The 25,540-nt window shown below is 41.6% G+C and overlaps 1 protein-coding gene across 1 annotated transcript in view; it reads left to right on the forward strand.

Annotated features, from left to right (window-relative positions):
• LOC139720493 (roundabout homolog 2-like) overlaps nt 1–25,540 on the forward strand; it is a 152,501-nt gene that overhangs the window by 89,797 nt on the left and 37,164 nt on the right. The window contains exons 4-8 of the mRNA XM_071631847.1: nt 10,760–10,817; nt 13,365–13,510; nt 17,299–17,489; nt 22,966–23,056; nt 24,137–24,275. Of these exons, the coding sequence (XP_071487948.1) occupies nt 10,760–10,817; nt 13,365–13,510; nt 17,299–17,489; nt 22,966–23,056; nt 24,137–24,275 (625 nt within the window). The remainder of the gene's footprint in view (nt 1–10,759; nt 10,818–13,364; nt 13,511–17,298; nt 17,490–22,965; nt 23,057–24,136; nt 24,276–25,540) is intronic.

Below are 25,540 nucleotides of genomic sequence, written 5' to 3' on the forward strand. Positions count from 1 at the left end.
ACCTCATGATGTATTTTCATCAAACTTGGCAGGTAGCATCCCTAGGGGGTCAGGATCTCAATTTATAAAAATGGGCACCATGCCCCACCCAGAGGGCCCCAGGGGGCCCCAATCCCCCCCCCCCCAAATTAAGGAATCTTAAAAAATTTGGGCCCTTATTGTACAGTTTCATCTTCTACTTGAGAATGCCTGGTCAAATTTTGGTAGAGCTGTGAATAATTTAGATTAGTGACTGCGTGAAAGGTGAACTTGCGATACTCAGGTGAGCGCTAGACCCGCGGGTCTCTTGTTTATGTTGCTGGTATTGTTGCTGATATTGTTCATACTGGTGTATTTTAGAGGTTGATGTTGCTAGTGCTGCTTACGTGCATAAGGTTGATCCCGCATCTAGTGTTGTTTGTATTGCCAGTGTAGCTAGTATTGTTAATGTTGCTGACATGGCAGAGGTTGCTGACGTCGCTAGCATTATTGATGTTGCTGGCATTGCAGACGTTGTTGCTTATTTGCAATTAGGGGGGGGGGGGGGGGGGCTCTACTTATTTTTGGAAATTTTTCCTTGGCAACTTTATAATGGACCCTCTAGTCACATTTGAATGTCTATACTTTGAATTCAGCTTACATATGTTTTCTGCTGATATGTCAAGCCAGGTCCTTAGCAAGCTGTCTGTTTTTTCCAGGAAAACCTAGGTGTAGTGTATGCCAAGCTGCAAGTTTCCACACATAATTGATGTTGAAGAAGACATATCTAGGTTTTGAGCGGGGACACAGTGTTGGATGAGTGATCTAGCTTCAAGATACCATATGTCAGGAAAGATGATGCTGGTTGCCGTGAAAATGTGATCCATGGTGACGTAACAGATATCATTGAGGAAGTTCGATGAAGTTGCTGGTGGACTTTTTTACTGACATGTGAGGAGTACATTTGTATGTCCTTTATGTGCACATATGTGTTGCTGTTGTTTGGTGTTGGGAACTGAAGTGTTGTAGTCCTTATTTTGACAGTTTTGTGACTTTGTTATTCATGCAATCATCAGATTGAATTGGGAGTGTCATGATGTCTGCGGGACGGTGGCCAAAAATTTCATCTAGCCTTTAAGCACGGGAAAAACACAAACGAGAGATTTCTCTTTAGTTGGTAAACAACGCTTGAAAGGGCAAGCGAGCAAAGAAAAAGAAGATGCTAGAATATAGAGGGCAAAAAATCTGTGAACAGTGAAGGGTGCTACTGTAGAGGAAAGTTAAAGGGGGGAAGAAAAAGGTGCAAACAGAAAGAAAGAGGAAAAAAACACCCATCCCACGACCATCCGAAATCAAGGACCGCGTACGTGATCTGACGCGGTAAGTTGTGGTCGCGGTCTCGGCTTTCAGCCCATTAGTGTGCAACTTGCAAACGGAACACTTCAGGTGCTTGGGATGGAGCGTGCACCGGCGCGAGGTGCCACTCCGCAAGAACCGATATGGCCCGCATCGTTTCTTCTTCCCTTCTCACCACTTCCCCCCCCCCCCCCGACAATTTTTTTTCCTTTTTTTTTCCATTAAAGGCAGTCTCAGAAAGGAAGAGAAACAGAAAGAAAAGAAGGGTTTTGACAGGAAAGTGAAAGTCCAAATGTATCAAGAGATGAGGAGAATGAGAAGGGAGGAAAGATGAAAATGATAAAGTTGAAGGATGAAAAAGAGAAGGAGATTATGAAGGGGTGGAAAGGAGAAGAAGAAGAAGAAGACAATTAAAGCTAATGAAGAAGATGAATATGAAGAAGAAGAAAAAGAATATGAATAATAATGATAAGAAGCTGATATAGAACAAGGAAAAAGAAGAGGAGAAGAAGAAGACAAAAAGTAAAGGAGAAACAGAAGAGAAAAATAGCATAATCTTGCATACACCTAGAGTGAGTTTAAGAGTAATGTTTGTGGGGGGAAATGTTCTTTCTGCATAAATGGACAAGTCAAGAACTTCAACAGTTTTCTTAAGGAGGATAATGTGTACATTTTTTTTTTTGCGTGAAAAAAAGAAGAAGAGGAAAGATGGAAACAAGAAAGGGTGAGCGAGTGCTGTATTAGAGGCTGGACATTAGATCTTTGAACAATAAAGGGTGGAAAAAAGGGTACATCTCATATTCAAAGCTGGGATTGCCGTAATATGATTAAATATAATGAAAAGGAAATGAATGAGATACAGTAAGAATTGCACATATCTTTACTGAAAAAAGATAAAACCCAGAGATTTGGAGACTGGAATTTTTAAAGTACAAACATAACTTTTAGGTGAGGTATCATTCATTTAGTTAGGAAACAAATAACATTAAATGAATGGAAAATTAAGGAACAGTGACATAAGTGTAATCTGTTTATAAATGTATGATAAACATTGTATATTCATGAGAGACTATTGAGACAGAGTCTGTTGCAACTGAATTAAATGAGATCTGCTGTTAAGTACGTGTATGTTGTAATTTGGACTGGAATCTTTGCTCTTGTGTATACAGTTCACCTATTTCTGGTAACAGATTTTTCTCAAGATGTCTTCAATAGAAAAGATCGTACCAAAAGAAAGAAATTTGTTCCTTGAAGAAAGAGTAGCAGTCAGGAACAAAATGTATGCCAGTGTAACAGAACACTACAGCAAGAGGGTAAAAGGTGTTGAGGGGGGAGAAGAAAAAAAAAAGTGGCTTGACGTAAAAGGTGTGATGGTGTAGGTAAGAAGCAAAAGAAAAAGTAAGTACGGAATGCGAGAAGAATCGATAGCGTGGAAAGTGATAGTGCCTGGAAAATCAAGAGGCATTCGAGAATGCATTAAGAGGCGAGAGAAGAGAAGGGAGAGGGCGAAGAAGGGGGGGGGGGCTAACCAGTCGAAAGCGTGGAAGGAGAAACCGGTAGACTATGGGTTGGAGGCGTTAACAGGGAGGAGAGGAACTAAACAGGGATTTAGGCGAAAGGAAGCCAGTTTAAAACAGCGGCGTGTAAATTTTTGGGAGGTTGGGTGGGATGGAGTGGTTAAAGACTAAGACTAATGAAGAAAACAAGAAACTAGGAAGGAAAACAGGGATTGAGAGAATGTGAGAGAGAGAAGGAATAGCAGATGGAGTCTTGGGAGGGATTTTTTTGACTGACTTTCACAGAAGCGTGATCTGAGTGATGTATTCAAAAGAAGCGAGTGTGAGGTGATTCTCTTTGAAAATGCTCTCTTTCTTTTTCATTTTTTCCCCAAAGAATATTTCTCTCCTGAAAAAAAAGGGGGGCAGGGGAGGGGGGGGGGGTACTTTCAATCTTTGGACATCCTTCAAGTTTTGTCAATACCTTTCCACTTTTGTTTTTGCCTGAAAGAACGAGGGCAGGTGATCCCTTCTCTCTCTCACTTTCTCTATTTATCTCTTTCTATGTCTACCAGTATCTGTTTTTTCTCTGTCTGTCTGTCTGTCTGTCTGTCTGTCTGTCTGTCTAATCATTTCTCTGTATATCTCTCTCTCTGTCTTTCACACACAAACACATACATACTGACACACACTAAAGGCTAGGATAGGCATATGTCTTCTCACTAAAATGCACACTTGTTGAATTGGTGTTCTTGTTTACATCTAGCACTTGATTTCAAAGAGAGAAAAATAAGTTGCCGTCCTTTTTTTTTCTCTATATATATTTTTTTCTGTATCTCCCTCCTTTTTCCTTTTCATACATGCCCCCTCTAGTTACAAATTGAATTGTAACTGCTCTTAAGGGGGGTAAGATTTGCATGGCAGTAGAATCCATAATTTCAGACACCGCTCTCATAAAAAACAATAAATTCTCTCAAAAAGTGTACGGGAGGGTAGAATAGGTTAATGATTTGAAGGAGCGGAAGGGGAAAGTAGGAAAGTGAGACCCCCCTTGCTGCTTGCTGCTGAATTTCGTCGGAATATTTGTCCCCATTTTTTTTTCCGAGTCTCTAGTGCCGGAGTGGTGTGTGAATTTTAACAAGTGTTTTTTGAATGCATGTTAGATAGGAAATTGGCTAATGTGAGGGCAGCCATAAAATGTGCCTACGTCTGCAAAAGGACAGAGATATTAAAAGGAGAGAAGCCCTTATATTTTGGCAAAAAGCAAATTTGAACTGAACCGCTGCTCTGTGCCCAAGTTGACCTTAATATGTCGCAAGTATAATCAATCAGACAGAACTGAAGTTTAAAAACAGAAGGACATGAAATATATATGTCACAAAATGCAAAAGTGTAACACATCAGTGAAGAGCAAGATGCCCAGAGTCCGTCTCGTTTAGTTCTCGTTCACCCCATCCCAACTGACAATTTCTTTTGGTTATTCCGTAAAATCTAGAATCTAAATGCCCTCCATCTCCATTAGCGGTTTCTAATTCTAAAGAGAAGCTCTTTGATTTGGGTTACGAGGTGGGAGGTATACCAGCTTCTGTGAGAACAATGCTAGCTCCATTCTTCATCTTTCCTTCATTCTTCAAGTCCAGCTTTGTTATTCAGTAAGAAAATGGCTCCATTTGCTCATCGCAGAGTTAATCTTTCTCTTATTCATCTTTCTCTTTTCCATCTCTTTTATCTGTCTTTACCTTCCTCTTCCTTCGGTTATCCATCTTCCCTACTGGGGTCAAACATAGCTTCCCAGGTTTTGGGGGTTTTTTTTGTCCCCCGAGATGGATAAATTTCACACTGCTCCATGAGCATTCCAACAGGCTCGTTTTGTTTTAAGGCAAGGTATCATGGCACCCGTCTCCTCCTCATCGCCGTGACAACAGAGATGCGCTCCCAATCAACGCCCTTCTCGTCTCCCTGTCTCTCGAGCGGGAGGAACCCGTAAAACTACACTAAAACAATTCCGCTTCAAGCACCGCAAAGATCCAATGAAAACAAAGAGGAGTGCGGATTAGACCCCCCCCCCCCCTCGCCTGTCCGTCCTGTCGTGAGATCTAGGAGACGAGAGGTTTCATGGAGAAGATGAGGAGGATGGGTGCGGAACGGAACGTTGCTATGAAAACGCAATCGAACGTTGAGCGCCGCTTTCTCTCACTTTAGTCAGGCGATACCAGTGACCATAAAAGGAATCTGATAAGGTAACATCCTTTTTATCCTCTCTCTCTCTCTCTCTCCCTCTCTTCCTCTTTTCTCTCTTTTTACGTCCTTGCAGTTCTCTCTTAAAGATACAGACGTATGTAGACATATTAGATAGGTAGATGGATGGATAGTTCTATAGAGAGAGAAAGATAAAGAGGTATATACAGAAATAGAAAGAGAAATGGAAAGAGCGAGAGAAGTGGAAAATCTGATTAAAAACGGATCGAGGAGGAATCAAAGCAGGTTTCCCAGAAAGACAAGAAATACACTCCACAACAGTCAGAGTAAACGCTGGTTTAGAGACCAGCTAAAGTGACAAGTGTTAAAGAATGCAAACCCAAACTCGCAAATATCTTACAAATGACAAATGGAATGTAAACTGTAAGAAATCAACCTCGAGCAGAATTAGTTGTTTGTTTGTTTTTTAATCCCATTCATTTTCTTCCTTCCATATGGCACTTTGAACTACAGAAATAAACCCACAACTATTTAAATGATTATGTAAAGTTCATCGGGAATACAATCATCATAAAGGTTCAAATAACCACTCATGAATATACACCTTAGCAGTTGTATGATATTGAGTTTAGTTGATATTTTAGATTCATTTATAAAAAAGTAACCATTTCTTGATTGTTAAAAGTATTCAGAATACAGTTTACCTGTTTCATCATTTTGAATTATGTCAGATGGCAGTTCTCAAAGTTCAGTTTTCTTGAAACCCTTCTCTTCATCTCGCTCATTTTGTGGAATCGACCCTCTTCCAGTCTCTATTCATTTTCATTGCTGCAATCTTGAAGCTCTTAAAGAGCAAGACAGGAGAAGTAAAAGAAGAAAAAGAAGAAGAAGAAGAAGAAGAAGACAAAAACTTCTGCCACAATGCCAAGAGGGCAATCAATTACAAGTGGAGTGTGCAACAAAATTTGCATTCTGGGCATGCAATAATTGGCATATCAAAGAAGTCACAAAGAAAACTCATTAAAATGACCCATTTAGGGGGCCCTGTCTCTTCCAAACCCCCTCCCAGCCGTATCTGTAATTACTTTTGCGTGGTTTGGGGCTATTTCTCGAGCCCCGAGCCCCCTCCCTTTCCAGTGCCGTCTTCCTTGATGTTCCTCCTTCTCTTTTTTGATACCCTCTGACATTTCCTTCGTTTCATTTCGTCGATGTTGTCGCTTGAGATGGCGTCCATCCAATATATTGCCGGGCGAGAGACGTCAACGTTTTTCTGTTTTTCGGGGGGTGGGGGAAAGGAAGTCAGCAAGAGTTTCTCGGGCTGTGCCTATGAAAAATGCATGTTCTCGATTATTCCATTTGTTTAGGAATAATTACGGCGCCGTTTCTCGTGAAATTGCATCTCGGAGGCATGTGTCGGTCATGTTTATGGGCCGATAACAAAATTGTCTTTGTGTGTATGTGTGTGTATGTGTGTGTGTGTGTCTAATGGGCAGTTTTCTCTCTGGAAATATCCATCTTCTTATGTTTCATCGCATGCGAGAAAAACAAGTTCTTCCCAAGTGTGGGTTTCATCGCAAGGGTTAATATAGGCAGCTTGACTAGAAGTAGAAAATAGAAAAGGAAACATATATATATCAATTATACATTTATGATGTCATTCAATCTCACTGAGAGAGATATATAAAAAAAAGATAAGAGCAAAACTACAGGACTGTAATTGAAGATAAGTTTATGTAAAAACTCACGTCCCTGTTGGCTTTAAGTGAAAACGCCCACCTTCCTTCCTCTCTCTCCCACAATCCATTTCATTTCACCTTTCCTTTTAACGATAGGACCAGTAACACTGTTGGTGAAAAAAAAGTTGACCAATAGCTGCATTCACACAAAGGAGTTCGCGGTTTTTGCATCGCGATGCAAAACTCAAGATTCTTTGCCACCGTTCACACACACTGCACAGGGTTGTTACTATGTTTCAAACCTAGAAAAGTTGATAAATGCTGCCACTGACTACTGTACTGTAAAGTTGAAAATGGTGATGAAGGTCGGCAAAAATTTTGTCAGCTCTCTCTTTCGTCAAGCCAGAAAGTACATCAACAAAAATTTCTGTCTAAAATCTAACCAGTGAAATTCAAATCAAGCTGTCCAATTTTACTCCCAATATTTATCCAAAAATGTTGAAGTTCTCCTCAGGGTCTCTTTCTCTACCAGTCATTCTGAAGGGGAAGAATATCAGGTATCAGTTTTTGGAATGTTCAAATTTGATCGGATGTCTAGAGATATGAAGTAGATTGGTTGTTGTGATAAAAAGTTTACACTGACTAGACTTCAGGTTGATTTCTTCCTTTAAAAGTGCTGTGGATTTTTGAAACTAGATTTCTTTTTTCTTTTTCTTCGTGGAATCGTGGCTAATGAATGATGTTGGGGGGGATGGGGGGGAGGGGGAGGTGAGATGGTCGTATAAAGGAGGAAGGTCCGTACAATTTGATGTGAGGCGATGCACTTTGAATCAGGGGATGCTGGGATGTATCTCCTGTAAGCCGGGTCGGAATGCAGGAGGAGGTTTTTTAGAGGCTGGGGGGTAGTGCTGGAAGTGACAAGTTTGAGGGAACGCTCTATCTTCCAGCAGACAGATAGACAGACAGACAGGCAGTTAGAGACAGACAGAGAACAATGACTTAAAAGATGGGACTGTTTGTACTGCAAACAGGATGCGTGTTAGGAATTCAGCATTGCGGGAATGTCCACTCTTGAAACCGCAGAAATTTTTTGTTCGCAAAATCCACACATAGGTGATGGATTTTGTATGGAGGTATATCTTGTTTAGATTAGCTTCAAGTTGTCTCCTTTCTCGGCTGTGATATATAGAAAACACCAAATTTGGACTCTGTGTGGAATGTTGTGTTGTTGGGCATCGGAAATGTGATAAAAGTATCTATTTGATGTTAGATTTGTGTGAAATGAAATAGCTGACAGGATATAGTTTGATGAAAGAAATGACTTCTTATTACATATTTGAGTTCTTAGTCAAGAATCAGGTAAAAGAGTAGCATTCATCAGTTGTATTATGTCAATAGAGTATATAACTGCACAGAGATACAAAAAGACTGGACACACACTTTATCAAAGCATGTGATAAAATGTGGGGGAAAAAACAGCAAATGTGTTTAACAATTTGAATTGATGTACAGGATCACTGCTGAGTGATAAAATGTCAGACAAAAAATCCAGGGGGAACTATTAGTAGTCTTTATTTAACTTAGAAAAAATGAAAACTGGTGAAATAAAAGTCATGGTTTCGAATTGACCAATTCAATCAAATGAACGAAGGAGTTAGTCAACGCTACACACTGGCACTGGTCCGACGGTCCCTGACCAGTAATAATCATTGTTGAACCAGTAACTTTTTTCAGTAATGAACCAGTAAAAGATGGAAAAATGGGCACCTGCTTGTCCAAAAGTCGGACCAGTAAAAAAAATAGGTTAGTGTGCAGCCATGGAGTAAGTAATATTGAAATGGTAGTGGTATGAAGTAAAGATGTAGAAACTTCATATACGTTGTGTTGTCTATGAAAAACGAAAATCTATTAACCAGCTCCATACGGGAACCTGGTGACCTGCGTATAAAGTCTATGGGCATTTCAGAACTCGGTATGGACCAGGTTGAAAGATTGTACTAGGTCGGCTGTGTAGGATGGGAGTACATGCTGTAGTCTGCTACTTGCCGGTGATTTTGCGTACGCTGTAGCCTGCGAGTTGGCAAATGTGGATCAAAACCAACAGCTTGAGACGGGGATCAGCTTTTGATTTGGATCCGTGTCATACTTAATGACGAGAGACGGTTTGAGGGAGGAGCGCTTTTTGGCAGCCAGGTGAGCCCTAAACTGATGGCTGTTTTCCTCGGCGAGGAATGGGTAATCTTCAAACCTCCTTACCACACTTTTTTCCTCAGTTAACCCGTTGAGGATGAGTCCCGAGTATACTCGGGCAAGAGTCTGTGGGAAATGTGTGTTGTAGCAAAATCAGCCCGTCCTCAATGGGTTAAATACAGGTGGTAAACGAGCTCCCTCCCCCCCCCCCCCCCCCTTCGTCTCTCTGTGAGTTCCCTGTGAATAGAGGCAGCAGACCTGAGGATAAAAAGACTTCCAGAGGACAAGAGCACAGTTTTTACTCGTTCTATTCTTGGCTTTAGTGTGAGAGGGGGATATTTGTAGTTTTCATTTGAGTTTCAACTTTGCTTTTTCTTAGACTACTGTATATTGGAACATTTAAATCTCTGTGTCAGAATTTTATATAAAAATATGTAAGTTTTGTGAGTAAAATTCATCGATCATGTCACTCAGTGTGAGGTTTGGTTTGGCAACTATTATAGCCTCAAAATGTGCAAGACTTAACATAGCATTGATAACTGTCATGTATGTATTTGGAAAAAAAGTATGAGTGAATATGGTCAACCTTGTCTAAGTCGAATCTATTTGGACTCAAGAAATACCTTTGACAAAAGAAAATTTGACTTATGTAGGATTGAAATCAATGGAATATAAAGGAAAGAGGACTTGAAGAGACCTCAGACTCATGTGATTATTCGACTTATGCAAGGTTGACTGCATATCATTGGTTTCATCACGATAATAGATATTTACCTCCAACTATTGTATGAGTGTTTTCTACTTGTTATCTCTATAAATCCCAAGTACATTAACAAAGAGTTTATCGCAGAAAGTTGGAGTTGATTTTGAGGAAAACTGCAGGAGAAGCAAGAGGATGTTAGAATGAAATTTGACATAACTGTCATGATGATGGAAGCGAGTCCATTGAAGTGGTGTTCTTTCTATCCGCGTGTAAAAGTAGCGCTTCGTCACTGTGTGGTGGTGACATCATTTCTAATAATAGCTCACATGATGCGAGCATCACCATGATGTCGTGTTCTATAATTGCAGCGAGAATCGGTCAGATTGAGCGGTTGTATGTCTGATGAAAAACAAAAGTATTTAATTTATTCACCCATATGGAGTTATGGAAGAAACTCTTGATCAGTCAGAAGTCAAAACATGGGGGTATTTTAACAAGAACGGCTGAACCTTTAAGCGGAGAAAGTTTGGATAGAGGTTGTGCAGGAGTAACCTACAAAAGACGAAAATGGAGATATGAATGATGGTGGAGTCCTTTTTCATGATATCAGAGACGGTTGTGCTATGAACAATTGTGTGCTTTCTGCTTACAAACTATCTCACTAAGTTAGTACCACCAGTGGAAGGTAAAGATATGGTAGCTTTTTGCTTACTTTTTTTCATCTGTTTCCCCCAATTTTGCGTGCTAGTGGAAATGCGAGACGAGGTCTAATGGGAGGCACGGTGGCAGAAATCGCATCAGCCAAATAACCCAATAACGCCCGAAATCAAAACGACATCGCAAGATCGATGCTGACGAAAATGAGAGTGCGCATCCGAGCACAGCTGTCCCCGCAAAAACGAGCTCCCATTTGGAATCAAACAGTCCTCGAATTGCTCTTTCCTCCTTCCTTTCCTGTGGCATGTGAGATCGTAGCAGTCATATTTGGCGTAAGAGAAAAATGGAAAAGAAAGACTGATGTCAACTTAGCCGCAAAAAATGGGATTTGTCTTCAAGGCAGCAGGTCGACAGACGCAGCCTTCATCAGAGGTGTATTTGCAGGCGACTCCAAACCACTCAATTCATTTGTTCTCCCCCACCCCATCCCCCTCAACATCAATTTGTCCGCATCAACCCCACAGTTTCCTACCAGCCTTGGCTGATGAGAGAACTACTGCTGGGGCAGACTCCGGAGAACGGGTAAAGCGGAAAGCTGAGAGTGACATATTTTGCTCATATTCCGCAAATCACCACACATTTCCCGTCGCGAAATTGATGTGTGCTCAAGTCGCAACCGATCCGGTGTGGTTTATCCACCCTCTCCCACCAGATCATCCTGTCCTCTGCTCACCGTGGCAACCGCATCCCATCTCCTCCTCCCACTTCGTGTTATCTCTATCGCCGCTTTCATTTATGCAAGCAGGGACTTTCGGGGTGAAAATACCCTGGTACTCGTTGTGCTATCCTGCTTTTCTTTCCCTACATTTACGGATTTCATAGGAGAGAGATGTTCTCTTCTCATCTCTCATATTAATCTGATTTGAAAACAAGAGCACAAGCCTTGATTTCGATGTGGTGGATGTGTTGGTTGGGCGGTGAGTTAGCTCAGTCGGTAGCACGTCTGCCTCACGATCCAAAGGACCTCAGTTCAATTCCCGGGTCCCACTGAGCATTGTTGTGTGTAATCATACTGTCCCCTGTAGCAAGAGGCAAAACACTCTGTCCCTCGGATAGGACATAAAATGAAGGTCCCGCGTGTGAGAGAGTCCCAACTCATGCACATAAAAGATGCCGCTTCATTCATATTCATCACAAAGAGCAGGGTGTTAAACCCGATGAAGTGGTCCCGCCTTACATCCAAGTTGCTGGACCCCATGGAAGACCAGTTATTGCAGCTGAATATGGACTATCCACCCATCTTCTCAGATGAAAATGGAACAAACGAAAACAAACTTCCAGCAGAAGCGTGTGACTTTGCTCTGAAATCTATGTTTACCTCAGTTGAACTGAAACTAGCAAGTCAGGCAGATTTTGAACAAGGATGGTATAATTGGAGGGAAGAAGCCAAGAATTTGTTTTGAGCTAGAGGAATATGAGAGTGGAAGTGGGACCAAAAAAAAAAATATATTGCATCTCGCCTTCATGTAAGCTGAGCTTAATTCCTCCTCTTTAACAATGCTTGGGAAACTTTCGATGACGGTTGCTAACGGGCATGGTATTTTGCACGGATGAAGATGCGAAATCCCCCCGCCAGAAACACCAGCATAGAGAAAACAGATCTTGCAGGTAACCCTCGGTATGCGGGAGGAATACGGTCGCAAAGTACCAGTAGATGGAAAGAAAACAGCTCAAGATAAGGCCCAGTGATTGAGTTGATTGTGTCTCGCAAGGTTTGTGCGGGGGTGACTGGCTCTCGCGGAGCCTCCTTAGGACCAGAGGGGGAAATTGGTCTCGACACGAGCAAGCCGGGTGCCCAGGGAGGGATCACGATACCAAATCTTCTGAGAGATGGAGGAGAGGGGGGAGGGGAGGAGGGGAGAGGGGCGAGTCCAAAGGTTAAAGGGGTGGTAGCAGTGCCCAAACAGTCTGCAAATCATTTCAGGTCTTGATTATATCCAACTCATATTCAGGAAACTGAAAAAAAAAAGATGCAGATGATTGTAAATTTGAATTGCTCTGGTGCAAATGAGTAATCATACCACATCATATCAAAACTTTTATGATTGGTGATTTTTTTTTTAAAAGGAAAACTGCTTTTTATCAGAACTTCATGGATGTATGAAGAAGACACAAAGAGCTGCTAGCAAAAATTGAGAACTACCATATTTCGGCACTAATAACAGAATGTTTGCATTCCCCCATGATACCTATCAGCTTGAAGAGAAATAGCCAAATTTGGTTCCTTTTGAGCAACATCGTCGTGATTAGCTTTCTACCAGGAGTGTAGTTGCATTGGAACATGGAGATCTTAAATGTTGATAAGAAGAACATTACAACTAGCTTCCTAAGATGTGAAGATACCAGCTGTGTGGTAATCCATTGCTCTCTCTCTCTCTCTCTCGCTAATGAGGAGCCTCACACGAGAACATTATCCATTAGCATGATGGCGGAAAATCATCCGTTGCCACGACGATAATGATGACTCTTGCTGAATGTCAGTGACATCCAGTGGCCCATGTTTTTACCATCCCCAGTCATATATGTGATGGTTCCTTCTCCATGCACAGGGATCATGAGGTTATCTGTGGTCTAGAGGAGCAGGTGGCTAGAACTTCCCGGCGACGCCCTGATGTCTTGTCCCTTTTTCTTCTATCTCTCTCCATCTCTTTCTCTATCTATCTATCTATCTACTGTGTGGCATCGTGAGGAAAAGTTTCGGATAATTATGAAAGTGATTCTCAGTGTGATAATGACCACATCAAAAGAATGATAATGGTGGTGACGGCAGTGGTGATGTTGGTGACAATTTTAATAATGATGTGATAGTGGTGGTGTTAGTGATGTATATGATGATGATGATGATGATGATGGTAGGGGTGGTGATGAAAATGATTATGGCAGTAGTGGTGATGTTGAATCTGGAACACAGGGATCATTGGTCGATGGATGCGATTAGAGGGGGTTTCGTGACTGGTGGTAGGAGAAATGGCCACACCCTGGTATAAAACAACCCAATTCCGAAGACACTCAATACAGAAGAAGAAACCTGCAACTCTGCAAAAATTGCTGTTCTGCATTCCCCCCAAGAAAGTCCATTCCATCTCTTGAGGCATCCCTTGCCACACCCGTTGTCTCCCTTGAGTCACAGGTGTCCTCCACCTTGTCATCACTTTCACTACCAACCATCCTCCGCATCTCATCCCATCTCCCCCCACCTCCCGATCATATCACTGGTGGGTTGTTTTTCCTTAATTACAGGAGTGAAACCTCAGGTAGTAAAAAAAAATACACTTCCTCTCTTCCCCACATTTGCACTTTTTGGAGAAACTTTATGTTTTCTTTGACATCCTAAGTATTTCTTTGGTCAGAACAGTCAAATGGTCCGCCTTTGCCGCTGTGTTGTTTCCTTTCGATTCTGACTCACGGTTCGTCGCTAAAATCCGTCCAATTGCTCGGGAAATGAGGCCGCTTTCAAAGTGTCCATTCCCAGTTTACTCAACACACCTGTTAGATGCCAAGTGATGCTTAGTCTGCATCCTGCAGCCACTTTTCATCCTCAAATTCTTCCTTTGACTTTTATCATCTGATGATTTGGTCGGCTATGATGTTTCCTCCTATTTTCACCGTCTCCTGTTCTTTTGATTACCAGAGATGTAAGTTTTACGGCATTTGAGAATGATATTCTCACATTTTGAAGCACCGGGCATTGTCATTTCTGTGAAAGTCATATGTAGGAGGTACACTTTATTAATGAAGTCTGCACGGTGCCAAGACTACATACATAGGGTACACTCTTCAAGCATCCATTTAGAATAAGTATCAATATATCGCAATCATAAACTGAAGTTGGAAGTCAAGGAGGGGAGATGTTTAGATAAGTCTGGATTGGATACTAATGCCCCCACTGTGCAGCAACCTGATGAGGTAGTTTTGATGAGGTAATTGGGAGTGATGCACAGTTGTTGAAAATGGGGTTGCCTCCTCTGATCTGTCCAATCCTACATCAATCATCTATCCCCAATTCACCAATTATTTTTTTTTCTCCTCTTCCTCTTCCATTATTGACAGAAGTTGTTGTTATATGATTACAAAATGCTTATGAAAAGGATTTTACCGAAAAATGATGAATCATAAGTAACAGATTACTCTTGTCCAGACTAAAATGTATTAAATTTCCACATCTTACTATGACATCACTATTTGTATTGTACCTTTATAATGATGATATTTATATTGATGTATTTTCACCATTTTCAGGACAACTTCAACCTTTTACAAGCACTTGATGATGATATTATAGGGCTTAATGTATGTTGCACAATGCTTCCAGCTCAAATAATGCCCAGTGCATCATATGTCTGTCTCTGTTGAACATGTGAAAGGCGATTTGATCTTTTCCAAAGTGCTCTCTTCACAAACCCACATCAAACAAACTCTTCGTATTGTGTCCAGCCCAAAGAATTGTGCAACCAACAGGTTATTCAAAAGTTTGAAGGGATTTCATTTGTCGATATATCTGGGTGGAAAAGTAAGAAACGTGACATGTAGAATGACTTGAAAATGGTCCAATGTGTGTATGACCAGATCTTACCATCAAAAGATATAGTACCACTCCATTGGGATATATCTATTTTTAAAGAACAGATATAGGGCATTGTTCACAAATTGCAAGGTTACACATTTTTGTCTTGTTCATCACACTTCATTTATTCCTTAACTTCACGTGAAAATATACATCAGACTGAATAGTGTGCCACTAAATACACTTGATGAACATCAGTATAAACAGACTTAAGTCAATGGCACAAAGATGCTAAGGAATGTAAAGCAGTATGATAGGGCATACATAAAACTCATGATATCCACAAGTTGTGACCTTTCCTGTATTTATAAAAGTGTATGAATGTTCTAATATTCCTTGGTATGTTATATTGTTACAAATGTAGACATCTTGTTCATTGCAGTAAGGTTAACCCTTTCTGTGCCAGGGACTTTGGACAGTATGTTCAGTGCTATGGGGTTTTCTGTGCCAATCTGCAGTCAAGGTACACAGAGGCTTAATGAAGAAAGTGGAATTGGATGAAGAGCAAAAAGGTCATAAGTCTCGGGGCTTGAGTGATCTTTGTTGGTTGTCAGATATACAAGGATAGAAAGTCTCCACTCTGTTTAAGTCGGCATTGGTTTACGAGCGTGGAGCCATAGGTTTTATTACAAACACGGCAAATTCTTCGACCGACCATTAAGTTGTGGAAATTTATGAAAATGCCAAGAACACATCATCAGTCGCAAGAATGCGCAATTTGCGGAGGGGGGTGGCGATTATCGACCGTAAATACTGCCCTTCGTAATAGTGCCATGGCAATCATCAGCCACGGTTCTTGGGGGAGTTCTTTGGCGATTTTTAGCACCAACGGTAAATCACGGTGGATTTTTCCGGATCCGTGGCTGAGGATTAGGAAAAAAAAGGGGGGAAGGGTCTCTCTTCCAATTCCAATTTGTGGGTTCGTTCGTTAGACGGAGGGTCGGAAGAGAGCAACCAAATGAAAACAAGAGACAGAGTGACTCATGTGCGGTTTTCATCCGCTGCGCTCGCAAATTACGGCCCGGGCTCAGTCCGGCCGCGGCGGAGGTGAGGATGTTTCGGTTGAGAGACAGAGAGCGTATAAACACCCGGTCCCCGATATTTTAATATCAACGTAAACAGTCGGCTATTACTGTCACAGGTCATGTAGGGAGTGACTGTTTTAATGAATGTCATGCGGGGAAAGCGACTCTTTCAAGACAATGAACTTGCTTCTTCTTTTTTTTTTTTGTTTGGTACTTCACCTTCAAGTGACGTCCCCTCTCCCTACCCCCCCCCCCCCCCTTCTCATCCCTTCCCCTTAAGGAACTGGAGACCATTTCTGAATGTTTAGCATGGGGCTTGATTTAAGGACGTGCTAAGTAGTGAAAACAAGTCCGCTGGGTAACCCAAAACCAGTCCGGTGTTAAAACCACCGGGATCGGAGAAACTCCTCTCCACTGCTCAGGGGGTTGGATGAAGTGTCAGACCACTGATGAATCATCCTAGTCTAGGGTATCTCCAAGGTGAAAAAAAAAAAAACAGAAGAGGGGAAAAAAGAGGCAGGTAATGGAACTAATAGAATTAAGGGCTATTTAGTTTTTAGGTCAAGATGGACAAATTCCTTTCCAGCCTACCTGTGAGTGAATGTTCTTATCATCTCGTCTCATTATAGAAAGGGAGTTGATTGATTGAATGACATCCTTGTGTTGTTGTTGTTTTTTTCCTACAAATCTCTAACTCATGTTCTTTATGTTCACTGTACTTTTAACCTAATTTCAACACTTATTGCCCTCATTGTGTTATTCAGTTCTGTTTGAGAGGTCGTACGGTGTTGTGTCTTTGTGTTTGTAAGGTTTGAAATGAAGCATATTGCGCCACATTGTTTATACACCCCACAGGGTTCATGGTCAGAGGGTTTGCATAGATCTACAATGTAGCAACGGTAGTGAGGCAGCCAGAATCTCCCCTTGTTGCATCGCATTGTTACTTTGGCTGTATCTCAAGAGAATGGAATATTCAGTGGAGTCATCTGCTCTTGAGATATGACCGAAGTATCATAATTTCATGTGTAAGACAGATTTTAGTAGTATCAGTTCAGTGCCTAGTTCTTTTGGAACACCTAACTTGGACTCTCTACATCACAGTATGATATTGTGAGAATGGCAAACCGTATCGACTCAGCACGTTGAATTTTGGCCCGCTCAAAAGAGCTGTGAGAATGCAAGTTCTCCTCTGAAATTCTGTCTGTTTACTTTGACCACAGACAGCATCATTAAGTCCACATTGTTGATTGCAATGTCTTCTTGATTGAATTATTCAAACTTTAAATAAATCAAACTTTGAAGTCAGTTTTGCCATTCGCCTGTCATTGATGCCTTTAATCTTTGTTGGACCTTAAACTTGAGCGTCTAATCCTAAACCTCTGCAATCTTTCATCTTCATTCATCCACTTCTCAGACCTGAAAACGGACTTCAAGCTGGAGCCGGAGAGCGACCAGCTGATTTCTGGCGACTCAGCAGTCCTGGTGTGCACCCCGCCCAGGGGGTACCCCAACCCAGAGGTGACGTGGCTGAAGAACGACGAGCTCATCGAACCGGACAACATCCGCGTGAAGATAATGGCCGATGGGAATCTCATGTTGAAGGAGGTGAGGTGGAGACTTTATCTTTGAGAAAGTAATATCATTTTAAGATGATATGCTTTGAAGAATTAACAAATGAAGAGCAACTGTAGGCCCAGTGAGAGACCAGACTTTAAGACCAGAAGTTTGTTTCATCAGCATTCTTTTAAACTCAGGTATTATTGATCTGTCTAGGCACATGATGTGTCTTACAATTGCCTCTGGCTTTAGTACCCTTCTAGGTGATGTGGGGAAAAAGACTAGAAAAGAAAATGTCCAGTGATGGTATGTTTGAGAAATGTGCAAGCGATACGACCCTATCGGATTACCGTCAAATTAGATCATCCGGAAGCGTGCTAATGGTGTAGGATGCAGTTAAATGAGGCCCGCTTTTGTAGACTCGGTTAGCGCTGCGACCGATGACGCGCTGGCAGGGCACGTGCGTGATGACAAGTGTTGGAGGGGGGCAATGGGTCGGCGCCGAAATCAGCCGGTGGGGAAAGATGTAGGGGATGACAGCCGCCCCGTTGCTGGGGGCGCAGCTGAAATTGAAATTTTGTCTCACACCACGTTCCACAGCGTGCGACAGAGGTGCGTGGACGGTGCGTCTTCTCCTATCTTTGGAGGGGATCCGAGTAGCGCTGCATCTAAAGCTCCTAAAACTTGTGATGTGTTGTGCCCAGAGGGGGCAGGGTAATACAAGACCGAACACTCCATGCCGAGTACAAGATCTGCCGTATACGTTTCCCATGAATCGACACATGTAAAGTGCAGCTGTCTGCGCAACGTGATGCGGGGTGAAAAATCAATAAGTGTGATGCCTTCTTTCCATAAACATACAACTAGATCAGCGGACATGTGTATGTTGTATGTGTTGCTCAAATTTACAGACACACACGCAGAAGAAATGATTGGTTCGGTTTAAGATTCAAAGACCAAACGAATGCTTCCCCCACCCCCTTTTTTCAAGAATTGAAGCAGGCATTGGGGATTTGTATCAGTGCTAAGTCTGTTGTTACCTGTGTATTGAACAAACATCTCAAGATAATCAATTACAGCTCTTTGTTAGATTTGATGATAAGGTATCTTCCGAGCATATCAATACCAGTCTGCGTCCGCATTATTGACAAATAGATCATTCAACCGGTGGAATAGATACTCTGCGAAGAAGTGGCTAGAACGTTAGCTTCACCAGCCTTTACTGGAGTTGCAGGGATGCTTGCTTAGTTACACTGCAAACAACATCCACAACCAAGGCAGTGGGGAAGATTTTCAGTTGTCTCATTCCTTCCAACATACAACGTGTAACTCTTCCTACACAACCCCTCCCTCCCCCTTCCCAACATGCTTCTTTGCTTTCTATATACATGTACATGTAGTTTGAGTGAGAGCTCAGAATGTTTCTGTGAGTAGAGCCGTCTATTAAAACTTCATTCATGACGATCTCATCCATCTTCCCATCTCCTTCAACCTGTCTCCCCTATTTCCACCATCCTCTCCATCTTCTTCTTCCTCCTCCTCATCATCCCGTCCTCCTCCTCCTATTCCCCCTCATCTTCTTTCTCCTCCTGTTCTTCCTCCTCCACAATAGCTAGGGAGAATTCCTGTTCCATCGTAACGTCATTCGGCGCATTCCAGCTTGACAAATTTCCCTCCCTGCATTCGCTCCCACAAATCGGGCGTGCACCTATCAGGAGAATTTTGGCCAATTAGGTGGGAGGGGCACATCTTTCTGGAAGAGATTGGGGGAGGGAGGGGGTTGGAATGGACAGTGGTATAAGAATGCTCCCCGTTATCATACAATGTATGTAGGTAAAGTGAGGAAAGGGGGGGGGGGAAGAGTGAGGAAAGGAAGGGAATGAGGCGGGTGATTTATTGCATTTGGTCTAAAGACGGGTCACCAGCGATTCCATGTCTGTTCTTTGAAGTCAGGGTAACTGCTGTCAAGGAGGTGTAGATTTCTTCTCCTAATTGATTGATTCATTGAAACCGATAAGCAGATTTGAAAAGTTGTGAGATAAGTATATATATATATATATATATATGATTTGTTAGGTGAAAGGAAATAGATGGGGAGAGATATAGAAACGAGAGTTAACTGGAGAAATATATACATACATTTGGAGAGAGAGAAAAAAAAAAGAAGAAGGAATATATATATATATATATATATATATATAGAGAGAGAGAGAGAGAGAGAGAGAGAGAGAGAGGAATGTGTGTGTGTGTGTGTGTGTGTGTGTGTGTGTGTGTGTGAAGAGAGTAAGAGAAAGAGAAAGGAGAGATGAAATAATGAGAGAGAAAAAGATAGAAAGAGAGAGAGATGATGACAGAAGGAGAGAAAAAGGCATCTACACATCAGAAGCCGTGTTATGGCATCGTGTTACCAAACCAAATAAACAGGGGAATTTCGGTGTGCCCATACCTTAATCTCTGAGACAGTACAGTGCGCACCCCGAAACGGTGACGGAATAGCGACTGGGGCTGCACCTCTCACACAGTTGCCCTTTTGCTGATGTGGCCCCAACGTAATTAATACCCCGACAACACGAGGCAATGTCTGCACTCACTTGCACCACTTTATTGCGGTGTCTTCGTCATCTGTTTAATTTTTTAATTCATGATTAATGACAACTTCTCAGGTCCAGGATCTGATAACTTATCAGCAAGAATCATTATGCGTGCATCTTCTAACAGTATGATAAAATTCATCCTATGTTTAAGGTGTGAAAAGCTGGTCACCCTGCATGAGCAGTGACTTAGATAGCAACAGATGCGTGAGAAACTTTTTGCGCGAACAATGGAACCACTCATATATTCATACTCACATGTGAAATATGCCAAGAATCTCTAACAGGTGAATAAAAAGATATGACAGTGAAAAAAAAAAGATGCAGCAAATTTGCTGGAAAGTTTAGTAGAAGAGAACTCTATAAATAGTCTTGGATCAAGAGGCAAAGGAAAACAAGGGCCAAGGGGTCCTCTCCCAAACTTGTCGAACCGCAACCGACGGTAGCAGGCATTCTTCACAGAAAGCAATCTCAGACAAGATAAGAATTAAATGACAGAAATGAAGAAGACGAAGAAGAAGGAGAAAAAAAAAGTACATTTTGAAATATCAAAAGAACTACCTCCAAAAGAAAAAGAGAGGGGGGGGGGGATAAGGGACGACATTAAATGCAGCAGTGTAGCTGTTTTTGACCTTTTACAAAGATTGGATGGTGTTGAGTGAAGAGAAGAAAGTTGAGGATGGGTCTAGCAAGGAGGGAGGAGGAGGAGGGTAAGGGGATATTGGAGGGGGTAGAAAACTGAGAAAGTGATAAGAAAGTGGATGGGGCCCAGTTCACACCTGCAAAATAAGAGAGTCCTTCCTCCCACATCGAGCTAATCAAGAAGGCAGTCGTGGAGGGCATGCCGTGTTTGTCGCCATGCTGCGTGCATTTTGTCTGCAAGTCCTTCTTCCATGATGCAGATGAATTCTCCTTTGCTACCAATGTTGCCATCTTATTATCCAAATTGGCAACTCGTAATTTTGATACATAGCCTACAGTATATTTGATAATGCTTTGAGGGAACTGTAGGTGCAATTCCTTGAATCTTCAGGAAATCAAAATGAAATACATTCATATCTTGCCAAACTGAGACTATAAGATTTTTTTGCCTCTCTTGAAATGTGTCACCAACTTAAGGATGAGGGATACATTTCAGGATTTAGAGGATTTGGCATTCTGGTGACCAAACATGGCCCAAGTTAAAGAAGAGTTTATAAAACAAGACTACCCCCTCAAATGATTAAATCTTTACTTGGCTAATTTTGTTCTTTCTTTCCAATTTGCCTTCTTCTGCAGCTTTTGTAGTGAACTCAACATATCAAGGCATCTAACTTGATATCATTTTTAGTAAGCGAAAATGCATCCCTCATATTTGCAATAGTCACTCCAGTTTTGTTATACATGTACTTATTGGTTCATTTTCTCCGAGATTTTTTTTTTTATGGTCCACCACTTTTAAACGACAGGTTGTTATTGTGTTCAAAACATATCTTTTCTGTGAAGTAAAATCCCCTCAAAGATTTCCAGGTCATTTTTTTTTTAAGTGTGGATGGGGCATGACTTTGCGGAGTGAAAGCAAAGAGCTTGGATAGTCAGAACCGAAAGCTGTCTCGGCGGAACATCTGTCGAGGGTTTTATCACTTTCTCAAATCGCAGGTCTCACCGGGGGTTCGGGCGGTTGCGAGCGCATGGGTTATGTCAGAGATGGGGTTTCTACCCCGGCCAATTGTCAGTGTCTTCTGTTACTCGTTGGCGACAGTTTTGAGATGCCGCAGTCGCCGTATTCTTCTTCCCATCATTTCTTTGCGTGAATATTATAGGATAAGCTGATATCATGTAGATTCTATATGTGAAAGGACATTGATATTTTGTTTCTTCCGCATCGTAACCTGTAAAAGAGAAAGTTATTTCATGTTTTGAACTTTACAACGAGCACAAAGTAGACAGATGAAAAAAGATGAAGGATGGCGGTTGACAAGCCAATGACTCCATGGTTTTGCTTACAAGGTGGCTAGCCTATAGAGTTCAAGATACACCTGTAGGTGATACACTATCGGTATATCACCTATTTGTGTTTGTCTAACTCTTTCCTCCTTTTTTTCTTTATTTTTCGCTCTTGCTGCCAAGTTTTGTGGTCACTTTATTGTAGAAGTGTCAAGACCATATCACATACAACTTTCCGTGGTCATTGCACTTGCCCATGAATAGTGCCCATTATTGCTTAGTTCATCATGACCACTCATTCACATGACGTCATCTAAGTATCATTTTGTGATTTTGAAATGATGTCATATGTTCCGTCATATCTTCAAACATTGTTGTTGCTCAACATAAAGATTGCAGAAGTCTGTTAACAGAGCTTTATGGTGATGTTCAAACGGATGAATCTGGATAAAGTCTTTATACATTTGTGTCTGTCTATAAAATGTGTGTATGCTGTATTCAATGTATATCTTTAGGATGATATTAAGTTAATTGGGACTTGTAATTCAATTTTCCAAGTGGTTACATTTGAGATGCAGAATTATGGTGATGAAAGGAGGAATAAGTACCATTCCTCTTCAGGGGAAGAATTAACAAATTCCCAATCTTGAAACAATATCCAGCTTATTTATGTTTATACTGGAGGGAATATTTTCTTGAGATGTGAGTGACATGAATCTCTGTGGACTCTTGAAATTCATGAAAATAAAAACTGTGAATTATACCACACACAGTTTTAATTTCTGTGAGTGAAGTAATCTGCATATTACAATCCATTTTTTTTTTAATTTGGTGCATTTGTTTCGCTCACTTATGTTTATGTGGAAATGTTGATTCTGTCGAAGAAGGGAAATTATTCCATCTATTGTTGTAAAGATTAATTGAATGAAATTTTAAGATTTGCAGGGTAACAAATGATCCACAGTACTAAAATTTTCATATTTTTTATTCAATTTTTTTTTTTGCAGCTGAGGAAAGATGATGAAGGAGTGTACAAGTGCCGAGCGACAAATGTGGCCGGAGAAGCAACGAGCCGCGCCGCGACATTAACCGTCCAAGGTTGGTATTCTATTTCCCAATCTTTTTGTCCGTTGTGTACATTTATGTTGTCGTGTTTCCTGCACTGGTATCATAAAAACATGGACGATAGGAAAATTGTATGAATCCGAGAAATATGTATGCACAAAGACGTCGAGCCGGGGTTCATCTGGGTAAGCTTTGGAGTTTGTGCATTATGCTGGCAGGGATAAGGAGAAGGCAGGGAAAATGGCGGGGTTCATTCGGGCTTGTCAGCGAGACTTAGCATCAAGGTTTGTTATGTTCTTTTCCATCGAGATACCCTGACTCTCAGTGCACGTCAAAACTTTTCCCTTCTCATCCATTTTTTTTTGTCATCTTCGTATCTTGGCATCTCTTCGCCAGGGTATCTTCTTTTGTCACTCTCACTTATTGTATCTTTTCTCTTCTATTTTTGATTTTGTTTATGATGGATGTTTCATTGTAATTGGAGATACATGTGCGTGCATATGTCTATATTTGGTTCATTTTCTTTTCGTTTTCTTTCCCCTGCTGATAGAAAGTAGCCGAACAAATGCACTAAGAGGATGTAGAAGTCGTTTGTATAAGATGACAACGCTATAACAAAAAGCATCTTCAGACTGTGACAAATTATAGGCAAAATATGAAATATCAATCATGATTTTTTTTTAAAAAACTTCAGAGGTGTAGGTCGAGGGAGGGGAAGGGGAGAGATGAAAATAGACCTTCTGTCTTTCCGAGGCTGACCCAGGTATAGCTGAAAAACAAAAATACACAATTTCAGCACCAACGCTCCGGTGCAGAAAAGAGTACCTGGTAGAAAGTTGAGCATTCTAGTGGTTGGATGTAGCACGTGTGTGCCAGAAGTTTGCAGCTCAGCTGGAATGCTCCTTTGCTTGTAAGGGAAAGAAGTTTGTGTGCTGAAGATGTAAAGGTTGATTACAGTTACCAGGGTAATGATAAGATTCAAGAGTCCAGTGTGGTGGAATGGGGCTTACATAAAAAGCAAATCATTATCATTTATCAGTTTTCAGTTCATCATTTTCTTTCCATTTTTTTTCCTCTCTCTCCATCTCATACCCCACCTGCCCCGCCCACCAGTCAAACCATCCTTCATCAACCCGCCCCAGGACACTATCACGGCTCCAGGCGAGGCGGCCGTGCTGAGGTGCGAGGTGGAGGGCGACCCCGAACCAACTGTCACCTGGAGCCGGGACATCGGAGAGATCCCGGCTGGCAGGTAAGGAGGAAATACAGTGACCAAGAAAGTGACCACTGGGGGGGGGGGGGGGGGTTATAGTAGTAAAAGTCAGTGTCATATATTATCAAGTTAGGTTTACACGCTGTTCGTAAACTTTTAAGTTTAGGTCGGGAACTTAACTCTTGATGATTAGCTTGTAGTTAAGCACCGTGTGGACGCACTCGAAAGTTAGCAATCCTTAAGTTTAGTCGATGATTAGAACGACGAGACATCTTAGGGTTTGCGCTCTCTCCATGAGCCACTGGGGGTCCCCACTCGGAGTTTCGCTCCGTGTGGACACAATAATCAACGAGCTTGTGAGTTAGCATGAGCCTCGCGTCTTGTTCGCTGCGCTATTTTGTATGGGCACAAGGTTATCTAGCAAATACTCTGCACTCTGCCATTGTAATCATCGAGTGGGATTCCCTCGTAAGTTGTAACTTAAAGTTTAGGTGCGCTTGTGAACCTGCGTCGTGAATTCACAAGCGAAGCTAATCGTCCACAGTTAAGTTTTCGACCTAAACTTCAAGTTTGGCAACTGCGTTTGAATGTAACTATAGATTTTAGTGGCCAAAAGTGGACAGGGGCATCCCCAAGAAGCATGTTCCAAAAGTTCATCACCTAACCCAAAGGAGTAGCCTGTGTTGTCTTCGTTGGTTAGATGAGTTGGTGTCATCACATCGAGTTGGATGAGAGTTTATTAGCCCCCTGAGCGCCACCATCACAAAATGCAAGTAACGTGATATATAAAGAAAACCATCATCAGTAGTAAAAACTTGAAATGTCTTAACCTTCTTACCTCTGGGTTGCAATCATTGGGAGTGGGGGGGGGGGGGGGGGTCGGGGGGGCATTTCATGAAGCATTTGGCAGATAATTTTTCTGACTAACTGTTATAAGCTACTGAAATCCCTGCTTCTGATTGGCTGAGAGTAAATTTGTCTGAAAAAAATCTAACCAAAATGCTACATGAAATGCCCCCCTGTTGTCGTTTGATAGCTGAATCAACCTGCTTCGGCAGTGTCCTGAGATAACAAAAATCATGCATCCATCCCATAATACTTCCATTTGTAATATCTGTAATATAATGCAATAAAGTAATCTGTGAATGTCAAGAGATGAACTTTCCTTGTAGGAGTGTTACAAATTTATACCCAGTGGTTGATTGATCGTGACTTGTGAACTTGTGGAACTGATTTCAAGCTTCACAGGGCCAAATTATTTTTTTTTTACACCCCATCCCTGGGCACATTACATCTAATTGCGT

This window comes from Diadema antillarum, unplaced genomic scaffold (assembly GCF_040938485.1).
Source record: "Diadema antillarum isolate AM-2024a unplaced genomic scaffold, OU_Dant_1.0 scf00000128, whole genome shotgun sequence".
In the NCBI taxonomy this organism is placed as follows: domain Eukaryota; kingdom Metazoa; phylum Echinodermata; class Echinoidea; order Diadematoida; family Diadematidae; genus Diadema; species Diadema antillarum.